General features: G+C 36.3%; 2 protein-coding genes across 4 annotated transcripts in view; one reads left to right on the top strand and one right to left on the bottom strand.

Annotated features, from left to right (window-relative positions):
• Positions 1-12,171, top strand: part of LOC111602307 (neurotrimin) — a 61,818-nt gene that overhangs the window by 14,673 nt on the left and 34,974 nt on the right. The window lies entirely within an intron of this gene.
• On the bottom strand, positions 5,192-10,226 carry LOC111592083. Of its 3 annotated transcripts, none has more exons than XM_023304103.2 (9): positions 10,150-10,226; positions 9,055-9,604; positions 8,615-9,001; positions 8,225-8,513; positions 7,881-8,160; positions 7,655-7,820; positions 7,406-7,590; positions 5,722-7,298; positions 5,192-5,422 (listed from the first exon to the last, which is right to left on the bottom strand). In XM_023304103.2, the coding sequence occupies exons 2-9, from the start codon at positions 9,192-9,194 to the stop codon at positions 5,210-5,212; spliced, it is 3,237 nt and encodes a 1,078-aa protein (XP_023159871.2). In that variant the 5' UTR covers positions 9,195-9,604; positions 10,150-10,226; the 3' UTR covers positions 5,192-5,209. The 3 variants fall into 3 exon arrangements, with proteins under 3 accessions (XP_023159871.2, XP_023159873.2, XP_023159872.2); XM_023304105.2 differs by having other exon boundaries at positions 8,225-8,297; positions 8,398-8,513; positions 8,615-9,604; XM_023304104.2 differs by having other exon boundaries at positions 8,225-8,397; positions 8,615-9,604.

A 12,171-nucleotide genomic window follows, 5' to 3' on the forward strand; every position in this document is an offset into this window, starting at 1 on the left:
CAGCCTAGACCTTAACAGTGCCCACACTCGAGGGTCCCAAGTTTTGCGCTAACACAAATGGCAAAAACTTTGCCACACATTGCAACGTGCTGAATTTCCTCTACGAAGATGGGGCGTGATATGTTATGGCATCATAACAATTGATTTTATTTTTCTTGCTTATTGATATCTCGTGTGTTACTCGGCAAAGAATTCGAGAAGAAGCAGGCAAAGCTCTGCACGTCTTATCGTCAATTGGTACAAAGTTCGCTTTTATGTGGGTGTCTGACATTGTCCCCAAAAAATAGTTTCCCTAAATGTTATCGTATAAATTTTTATTTACATTTCGATAAACGCGTCCTTTAAATAAACCAAAATTTATATGCATGCCACTTACAGCATTATATGAGCTCTTAACTTAGCGACCCAAGCCTTTTATTGTATAACTAGGCACAGTCAGCACAGTCAGTTATTGTTGAATATCAAATAAGACAAATTACACTGAGCAACAAAGTTTTTTTTGTTGAATTAGTATGTGAGTTGTCTACTTATAATAAAAACGGATTCACTTCACAATGAATACAAAAAACATAATAATAATATTTTATAGGTGTAAAATTTCTTTTACTTTTATTTTTCATGTTCTTATTCTCCAATAATAAAATAACAATAAAAAACATAATTTATTATAATAGAAAAGCGCTGTAATTGGCTCAACGTTCAAAATAGGTTTACTTAATAAAATTTCGATAATATTTTCGATGACTTCAATCACTTACGAAGATTGAACTAAAGGCTTTAGTTTAATTAGTATATATAGATTATTATTTATTAATATACTGACTTCTAAAAAATATGTACTTTATCGAGAGATAAGAACAGGGTTGAGTTTCAGCTTTCTAGCTTCAACAGCGACTAACAAGGCAACAGGCAGTTCAGCCAAAAGGCTTCTATATAGCTTAAGTTTAACCTTAAGATTTAGTTTTTATATATTCCCAATAATAATATTCAGCTAAATATTTGAATATCAAAATTTAAAATTCATGTTAGCCAGTGTTATCTGGAATTAGCTGCAGTCAATAGCAATAAGTTTTCATTGGCAATTGTTTACATTTCTTGTTGGCAGCTCATTTGCATATTTTATTCTCTGTTAAACTTGTTGCGTGCCAATAGAATATTTTGGACATAACAGCAGCAAACCCCTATCGACATTTATCCGGACTCGCCGTTTGCGTGAGGGAAGCAAACTTCTTGGCTTATTGATTTCGTAGCCTTTCTGCAAATACTTTGTTTGACACTTGCAACTGGCAGTTTGACAAGCCGCAAAAAGTTCGTTTTATGAAAATGTTTTTGACACGTTTTTAATAAGGTTATTCACGTTGTTGTTCCTGTTGATTATTTGTTGTCGTTGTTTTTTTTTTTATTTATTTGCTCTCTTTTTCGTGTTTTTTTTTTGCTGTTGCGTCATGTCTACCTGAGTTTCGTGCAACATTTGCAACGCCTGCTTTTGACAATTTGTGTTGTTAATTTAATTAAATTCGGCTTCGGCGAGCATGGGCGTTCCGATTGGCGCTCCATAGAGACCACTTGTCTGTGTGGCCGCAAAGTTTGTGCTTTGGGAGTTTTACAAAAACTTTATGAACTGCCAAGTGCTGCAAAATGAGCAGTTATCAGTTTGAGGGACAGGCGTGTCAAGAACAACGAAAATGACTAGCCTGTCAATTACTAAGAAAACAGCTAAAAATATATATTAAATAAATATGTATGAAGTTTTATGGACTTTAGCTTTAATTGACGTTGAATCAGTAAAAAAATAGTAAAAATGTTGCAGTCGGCGACGCTTTATCTTTAAATCTGTAGAAGAAACAGTTTTCACGATTTGACATTAGAGAAGATCAACAGTAACTCAATTGCTAGTTTGTATCTGTATGATACACTGTATAGTGTTACAGCGAGTATATATTTCAAAATTCATGACTCCAGCACCAATAACTCTACTCTGTTCACTTCGTGATCGATTTCTAAGAGATGTCCAAGACTATTCAAATAACATCTCAAGTATAAGATAAATTTAATTTATTTTGATTATTTATTTATTTAATGGTATTCTTTTAAATTTTAATATAAATTGTTCATTGAAAGAATTTAAATACTAGAAATTAAAATTAAATTTAAGCATATTATATAAGAATTAATATCTTAAATTATTTACTGCATTTAATGAAATAACACGTAAATCTGCTCGGCTTTAAGTTTAGAAAGTTGAGGTTGATTGTCAGTTATTTTCAATTAAAACAAGACTGACAGGTGGCAGTTTAGGCAAATGCAACAATCAAAAAGTATTTACAAATGATTTTTAGTAGACGTACACTATACCCAAATGACCTGCAAAGCCAATCAATATAAATAAACTTTGAACTTTGCGTTTGCTGAAAGAAGGCAAAAAGGAACTCTTGGCCTAGCGCACACAACAATAACAAACAAAAAATTTCTGCCAAATAAACTTGAAGGCAAACCAAACAGAAAATGGCATAAAAATAAAATCAAATAAACCGAAAGAAAAGTTCGAATAAAATGTGATTATACGTCGAGTATGTGTGGCTGTGGCTGCTGTCCGGCGCACAAAAACGTGCTCAAATATAAAAGTAAGCTAGCTGTTGAAATCTCAGACTCTTGGTTAGTTGCATTCAAGGCAACAACAACCACAGCAGCAGCAGCAGCAACAACAACAATGGTCTATGCGAAATGTAGAAAAATTCATTTTCACTGGTAAAAAAAACGCATATGAACAGGAAAAAATAGCGATAACTCAAATTGAATGCCAATAAAGTAACATATGCGGCCCTCCAACTAACTCACATAAGCACACACACAGACATATCAACACAAGCCTGCGTATACGTAACTGTAACTAGCAAGGCGTTGGCTGAAGGACACGCCATGGGCAACGTGAGGCGCCCCTCCGGAAGTTGGCAACGCAGCGCAGCAAATAATAAAAAAAAGTAAAAAGAGAACTGAATCCAAGCGCCGAGAGCAAAACTAACGAGCTTCGCTGTATTTAGCACAGGCATCTCCAATGGCCCCAAAAGTAATGCCAATCTAAAATAATACAATGTGTAGCATGTGTTAGCCTTGCGGAGAAGACGGAACGTAGATGGGCGCCGTATAGGGCGGTAACGAACTGCCACGAAACAAATGTATTACACAAAAAATAATAATAATAATGAAATAAAAAAAAAATAATGTAGAAATGTACGAAAAAAAACCAACTCACACTGTGTGTGGGAAGGTCGTTCATTGCTTCTTCTTCTATTTTTTTTTTTTTTTTTGGTAGGTCACATCAGCTTAGCAGATGGGGACTGTCAACAACGTTTCGTTGACAACTATTGACACTAACATGATATTACTTATGCATAAAGCCGTAAAGCATGGGCATGCGGCATGAGTGATGATGCTATGAGCGAGGTCTGTTTCGAAAGTTGCAAAGAAAATGGTTTCATAATTATGAAGCACAAATTATTGAAAGTGCAAAAGCATATGAGATGTCCCAATATTGATATTTTTATAATTTAGAAAACATAAAACATTCTTGTTGCTACTCTTTGTAATTGTGTCTTATATTATATTCAAAGTTTTTCTTCGTGCAGTTTTAGTTGGACAAGATTTGCTGCATGTTCTATTCATAAATGAAGCTATTTCATGTCTCATCGATTCGAACCCATCTCGCACCACTCAAAAATATAAAAAAAGGAAAACAAATACATACACACACAAATAAAAATACTCATAAACATGTTCATGCCGTTGGCTTTGCTTTCTGTTCGGCTTTTGTTATTTTTGCATACGTTATGCATATTTTGGTACCATTTTTCATTTTGCATTCATTTTTTTTCGTTCTGAAGAAATTGAAAATGTTGCTGGCCAAGTGTAGCTATAGCAGGCAGTTTGGGCAAAGACCTTTGCCTTTTGTTGGCCCAGCTCCGAGCTCTGGGCGGCAACTGCGACTTTATATTAACACTTAGACATTATCATAAGCTTTGCATATGCGTTGTATGTTTGCATGTGACTGCTCGCCTCAGCATTTATTGTCCCCTTAGCTGCTGGCAGGTCAATTTTCGTGAATATTTGTTGAAAATTCTATCACATATTTGGAATTTAGCCTAGCCAGCAATTTTACCCATTTACCTGAAGGCAATTTCATATGTGTTTATTTTCTGCATATTTTATGCACTTTTTTTTTTACCGTTTTCTATCACATATTTTTTGTTTATTTTATGGTCAAGCTCTCCACTCTGAAACACTCAGCAAATATTTTATGCTGTTTAAGTTATTCAAATAGATTGAAGTGTGCAATTTTTCGATCATTTTTTTCATTTCACAAGCCCACAATGTTATTTTTCTGTAACAAGTAATTTCTTGAATATTTATATTTAATTTAAAGCACAGCTTTAAGGTGACGTCAGCTCAGCGGCTCGTAAAGAGCTTGTAAATAACTTATTCCTATTCTATACAACAATTATCCATATCCATATCTCATGAAATTACATTCATTTTGTTATATTTACCGTTTGCAATTAACTGAAATGAAACTCCAATTTCTATGGGGTATATGTGGTATCCTTGTTTTTGATTGTTTTCAGTTTTTTTATTTTGAATCACTTAAAGCATTTTTAAAATTTGTTTTTAATTTATTTGTATTTGTTGAGGCATGCTGAACACACAAACACCTCTTTTTGAAAACGCACCCACACTCACGCCCACACCCACGCCCATCTGTCCCTTCATTAATATGCAATAATATTTAAGTACGGCGTCTGTTCAGTTAACAACTGTGTAGAATAAAAGTCCATTTGCCGTTTCATACCACAGTCTATGATATGAGACTGAAATGGTGGCCCTGGCTTTCACTTTCGCTTTGGGGCGTAAACAAATACGCGACTGCCACGCGTCAGTCATTAAATTAGAAATCCTGGAACGCACTCAACCCCAGCGGGGCTTTTGAACTTTACAAGCCGTTGCCGCAGTATGTGGGAAGGTGCGCAGCTGCTGGGTGGTGGGCGACGCGTAAACAACTCCAGTCTAAACTCCAGCTGCAGCCATGGCTGGCTGACTGGCTGGCTGGCTGGCTGGCTGGCTTGCTGACTTTCCAAAGTTTTGTCAGCTAACTTGCTAATGAGAACGCAGCCTAATTAATATAAAATTCACACATATTTATTACGGAAATTGGCAATTAAACACTGGGAACTGATTCCTTAAATTTATTGAAGGTAACTACTCTGCTTCGCAGCTGTTCGTTAATATCATAAGTAGTCATCGTTGCATTTTGCAAGTTGAGCACTCTATGGTAAGGAAGAGCCGTAAAATTATAGCAATACAAATTTCCCGGCGGAAGTTGGTCCATAGTCAGAAAAAGTTTACTCTTCTGATTAATACTGTTGGCTTGCTATTAAAATCAAATAAAAATAATTAAATTAAATTAGTAACAATTAAGATTAGATGTATTTTTTTTAGTTACTATTTACTTAATTAAAAAAATATATATGTTTCTCAACATATCTAAAAAACTCTTATTCAGTTTTGCCCGATTTGCCACGCTTTATAACAATATTTAAGATATATTTTTGATCTTGGGTTGTTAATGCAAATATATGTTCTAAACGTCAAGTCTCTAGCACTTCAATTAATAGTGTTTCTTTTATATTAGATTTTTATCTTAATATATCTGATACGAATATTACTTACAATAATCAACTTTCTGGTCATTAGCGCTGGTACGGTCCCATCTCCCAATACATAGCCCGATGGCAATACTATCTCTATATTAGTGCCCGCATAATACTTTCGAATGCGCAAAAAGCGCTGGACACAAAATTTGATTTGCGTTTTGCTAATGAAGTTTATAGTGGTGTGGTATAGTTGCAATTTTGCAGGCTCTGCCACATAATTGTAGGTGCAGCGTAGAAAAATGAGACCTTTGCCCTTTACTCGAAAACGGACGAAGTTCTCTGTTGGATACAATAAAATTGATAGCTCTTCCCATTGATTATCAGCATTGATATAAAAGCGATCCATTTTCGTTGAGTTTACCCAGATCCATACGGTTAAATTTGATTCAACATATCCACGGTAATTCAAATAGCCGAAAAAGGCCTCCTCTGCAATAGAGCATTCATAACAATAGACGTGCTGGCTTGTGTCGGCAATTTGACTCACTAGCCACTCGAAAATAAGGTCCTTCTGATTAATGCTTGGCAGACTCAGTTCAGTGGATAATATACGGCCAGCGGTTTCCAGTTCACGTCGGTACAATACCCAGTTGTCTAATTCACTAGGTAGCTGCCATTTAACTGGATTAAGCCCGCGCTTAGCCTCCGAGTAGTATTCAAACTTGGTTTCCATCATCCAGTTCATCCACTCTTGAATATCATGTAAATAAATCAGACGGTTCGAGAATTGCAAAACCTTGATAATCTCAATGTTCAACTCTAAAAATGTTAAATTTCTTCGACTTTGTGTATAGCAGTTCTCCCGGAAGTGGCCGTCTTCTCCACGGTTCTTCATTAAGAAATTCTCGGTTCCTTCTATTAGGCTTGTGTTAAGTATAATGGCTGGATAATTCTCCAATTGATATAAGAGTCGTATGACATATGTTGTCAACCACTTTGGAGCACAGGTGACTTGAGGTGAAATATTATTACGGTATCCTCCATTTGCTTTACGTAGACGCATCAATGATTGGTAACCACAGCTCAACTGATCCACCAGATAATTCTTATAGGATGGCGAAATCACTGTCATATTCACTACATAGTTCCATAAATAATAGATGGAAAAGAGTTTGCTAATTAGTTGCTCGGTGTTATCCGTTTCATCGAATACATTAATTTTTCTTTTCAGCATATGCGCAATGACTTGACCACTTGCGAAGCACGTGACGCCATCTTTGTTTGGTATGTGCGGAAAATACAATTTTGCGTTAGAATCATATTGTCTTGATTCTAACTCTCTATAATAAGTAACTTCATGGGTCGACAGACTTATATTTTTCAAAACTTCGATATCAAGATTTAACTTATGTTGTTCAATATGGGACCGTATTACAAACTTCAACTTTATTGTTCCTGGCCTCAAGGCTCTTATGTAAAAAGTAAATTTCTCAGTAGTGTTGGACGGAATGAACAAACCTCGTTGTACATTGGGTATTACTGTTAGATGTCGGTTAACCAGTTCGAATTGGTTATTGGGGTAAATGTCGACGTAGACTTTTTGGCCCGTTGAAAACCAATTAGAACATAAAAAATGTAGTTCGAGTGCTTCCTCTGAATAGAGAGAGAGATAGAGAGTGAGAAAGAAAAAGAGAGAGTGTATGTTAGGTATAGAAAAAATAAAAAATTTTAGCTGCAAGCTTTACTAAATTGCTGCCTACCAAGTCGTATGCTATAGGGCACACGTAGGGAGTAATGTAAGGTGCTGAAGCTAGTCACTTTTACAAATGGTTTTGGCGACAAGTAATGTAGCCCCGTTTCACTGTGTATTGCAAATGCACTTATTCTCCAGTTATTAGCGGTGTTCGGCACAGTTGCTTTCCATGTTGACCACTCCGAGTTTGTACTACATTGAAAGTATTAGAAAGTATTCTGCATTAGGTATACAAGTTGTATTTCAACGCACTCACTTCTTTATGCTCTTAAACAGCCAAACATCCTCCATTTCGGGCGTTATCTGTGGTACATCACAACATACGTATTTTATTATTTCTCCCTCTGGATTGTCCCTGTCAGCTTTAAATGGCGATATGTGTGTAATATTGTAATCTTTCACTGGTCTCATAATTTTTATTCCTAAAACATAATATTATTCTGTTGATAATATAAAAATTAATCAGATCTATTTTAATTTACTTTTCAAATGTATGTTCGACGTCCGGTGTGCATTGGACAGAACCACTAATCCCGATTTCACGATGCCATGCTCCATCGTCAAAATATCAGGTCTATATCCTATTAGGATCAATCTTATATAGTTTAAATAGTCTTCATTGAAATCATTATTCCCATGTGCACCAAGATTAAAGACGCGATTATCCGAAGCCTCAATGCCAACATAGCAGTTGTTTTTTGCTTTTATAGAAAACTGAATCTCATGGTCAGGTGTTACATATAATGGTATGTCAATAAAGACCTTTAAAGTAGAGATGCTTATCAATTATTTGTTTCCTATTTCGCTTTCTTAATTGCATACTTACACCGACGTTCTGTGGCGGGTCCACTTCCAAAATTTGAGAAGCTAACATTAAGGTTTTTGAATGAATGTCCATGCTATACACAATAACATAAATAAGCGGCCACATTTTTGATGTAAGTGTTAATGAGATTGTAATGTTTGTTTTCGACTCATCTGGATAGACATCATTCATACCTAATATCAGATTATTAATCAAGACCATACAATGTGCAACTTCCACCGTTTTATTAAAACTAAAATGTAGTTTCAGCGTTTCATTCATTTGTTTACCGAAACTCTTAATTTGTATACTGAAAGTCAACAATTGAGTGTCAGTTAAAGAAAGCTGGTTTATTTATTTCTGAGGAAAAGTGGAAATGTGGACTTCTATTAATACATAGGCAATACTTACACATTACTCCTTTGGGAACGCATCTTTCTCGTTACGTTTTCGGTATTGAAGTGCTGATGTTTTCCCCATACTGTTACTATTCTAGTTTCATTTATTACGTTTTCTTTGAAAATTTCATGAAGACTAACAGTTAATTTAAGCTGCGACGCCACTTTTGTGGATAAGCTTTTATTGAATCGAGTCAAATCTACCTCGATCGTTGCTTCGCCATTTTTAGAATTGGTCGCAGCATGTACGACTTTCAAATATTCTTCAATTTTATTTGCAGTATATATTGAAATATACATAGTTATGTTATACTTTACTGGGCCGTTAAATTCGTGTGTTATTTTCACCACGGCGTTAAATTTGCCATCATCTAAGTTCACTTCGAATGGAGCACTTAAGCTTACATTGAGCTCTGATAATTTATAATTGACAACCTTTATATATTCGCATACCTCAATGACAAAATGTCTATCCAGTACACAAATACGCCAACGACCAAGGTGCACTTGTGGACTGAGACGCATTTGGCCTTCAAATATTCCTTTTGTAATGGTAAGTTGCTGGAAGACCTTAACATTATATCCCTTAGCATCCTCAATCATAATCGACGTCTTAAGGTCTGGAGTGGCATAATGCATTTGGTCATCGTGAAAGAAGACTCGAAATTGTAACAATTGGCCGGGATAAAAAAAAAATTTAGGCGTTTGTATTTTAATGAAGATTTTAGTGTTACGCCATCTTAAAAGAGTTGAGTTTTGTACATAACATCCTCGCACGGTCGTTACCCTTAGAATATATAAGCCAGTATCTATTTCGGAAATTTTAAATACATGCCACTTTGTTGGACTGTCTACTGTTAAGTTCAAATTCGCTTTTACAGAGAAATCGGGGCCGACTATATTCAACAGATACGTAGACGATATGTTGCAACCGCGTGTGGTCATAGCAACTGAATATGGAGAGTTCGGATAGATGAGAAGAGGCGCCATCACATTATAAAAACTGTTGAAAAATTGTTAAAAAAAACACATTAAGTTGTATTATTGAAAGTTAGCAATGAAATTCGCGATACACGCAAGCCAATAACCGATAAATTTCTTTTTACTTTTAAATAGTGAACCACATTTGCTACGCTTGCATGCAGCTTTAAATCAAAATACAAAGTTCTTACAGTCTTTCCGACAGCTGTTTCATTGTGGAAAATGCTAATTGTCGCTGGACCGGCACTTTTGCGGATAAACTTTTCTCGAATTGTTTCAGATATATTTCGAACTTTGCCTCGTCATTTTCCATTGCGAAGCTCTTTTATTTCACTCTCACTATATATTGCAATATAAATAGTTAAGCTATCCTTCGTTGGGCCACCAACTTCCTGCATTGTGGCTTACTTTAGCTGGGCCATTCAAAATTGTGGTTAGTCGATAATTGATAATTTACAAATTGTATATGTGCTGCCTTTGACACGATTTCTTATTCGAATTTATATGTGTTTGTCCTTCTTCTGTCTAACTTCAAGTTGCACTTTGTTAACTTTGATCAAAACTTACAAACTGGCATTTTGGTCAATTTGTGCTGAAGACGCGTCAATTTCTAGCAGCACTAGCAGCAGGAAACATTTAACAATAGCAGAGCTTTCTTGGCGCAAAAACCGTCCATATTCGTTCATAGTTAAAACAGAACTGATCGCAGTCGCCGCTGTTCTAATTATATTAGATTGACATGTGTTTTGCTTCGGTTGTTGCCCGTGGAATTGGCCATTAGTCGGCTAATGTAATTTGGATCTGGTTGTAATTCAATCGAATGCACTATTGCATAATTGAGGCGTCATTTGGGGTAGCTGGGCAAAGTCAACTTTAGTAGGAGACTTCAGTTGCTCTAGCCGTAGTTGTTGTTTGGCTGTGTTCTGTTTTGTTTGCTTGCTTGTTGTTTGTAGCCATCGTCCACATCAAAGTGGTCGATGCTTTAGTCCTTGTCTTTGTTGTTGTCGCTGTTGTTGTTGCTGTTTTGTTGTCGTCTCCTGGTTAATAAAGCAGCACTTAGGGTTTGATAGAGGCAAGAGACGCATCCATTGCCATTGCCATTGCCATGGCCAGGCAGGCAGGGCGATGGTTACTTAAGTCGTGAGCTCTATGAGCTCTATGTACGCGGCTGTGTGCGTGTGTGTATGTTGTGACTGTGATGCAGTTATGCGCATTTCCGCTTGAGTAGCTTCTATTCCTGACTTGCTTTGCTTACATTAAAGTGCATATACACACATGCGAGTGTGTGCTTGAGTGGGTTAACACATAGATATGTTTAGACGAATCTGCGAGGGTTGAGTTCTTAATACGAAATTGCATAAGTCACACAAAGCATACCGAAAATATGCTAAGTTCTCGGTCGATGCAGACTTAGGCTACTAATCAGCTGGGATCTGAGCTCGTATCCTAGTGCACTGTTTGAATTTTATTTTGTAGTTGTCAAATCAGAGGTATTGAGATTGATGCCATTTTCAATAATTATATTTCAACTGCTTTTCAAGTTATCAACAATACGCAGATATAAAAACAAAAATAAATATTTACTATAACTAGCCATTTAATTAATTATTTTAATTAGTTTTAGTTGTTTGACGGCTCAGTCATCTCAGACGAGCGCTATTCAATTGGCAAAATATAACCATTTCATCATTTCATCTATATATATATATGTATATATATATATATAAATAAATGTCTGTAAATGCTAAAGTTATTCCTGTAACTATATAATCGCCCCACCTGCATTTACAATTGTCGGACAGTGGCAAAAACAGCAAAGACCACCGAAAGCAAAACCAATACGGACACAAAGACACGCACACACATATGGAGTGTGAGAGAGACACGCACACACTGTTGCCATGTCACTCATTTATTCAGTCAAACTGTCAATGCTACAACTAGTTTCAATCTTTGTATTTTGCGCTTTCGCCTGCAATTGGCAGGCGAAGCAACATTACATTTGCTTGATTGAACTTGTGCCCTACCACTGCCCTAACTAACTTGCCCTGCTACGGCTACCGTTTCCCGATTTCCTTTCAGTAAGTGCTGGGGTTGCTCTTCTGTGTATGTGTATGTGTGTGTGTGTGTGTGTGCGTGTGTGTGTGGGTGATTGTGCATTGGTATTTCTGTGTGCTATGCTGACAGCAGTCGAAAAGCTTGGCAACCGCTTGGACTGAACTTGGCCAAAAACCAGAAACCAGCGGCAAAGCCAGTTTGTTACCTCAGTGGGTGAGATATGTTGTTAAATGCATAAGCAGTCAACCCTGACCCAAATTCGATGCCGAGAGTCCAAATGCTAGTTGCATATACAGCCAGCAGTATTTTTGTAGCATACTTTATAGCGCATACAATTTAAAGTGCACTTTTCATCAGCACAAGGCGAAGCAGCAGCAAACGAAAAGTAAACTTGAAAAATATATGTCTAGATTTTCTTTTTTTTTATGTTTATTTGCCGCTTCTCAACTCATAGCTTAATCCGCCAACTAGAAACAACGATACAGATACAGACAACGATACAGAATGACAACTAAACGAAAGACAAACTTT

The sequence above is a fragment of the Drosophila hydei genome, unplaced genomic scaffold (genome assembly GCF_003285905.1).
Source record: "Drosophila hydei strain 15085-1641.00,03,60 unplaced genomic scaffold, DhydRS2 tig00000149-arrow-pilon, whole genome shotgun sequence".
Lineage (NCBI taxonomy): Eukaryota > Metazoa > Arthropoda > Insecta > Diptera > Drosophilidae > Drosophila > Drosophila hydei.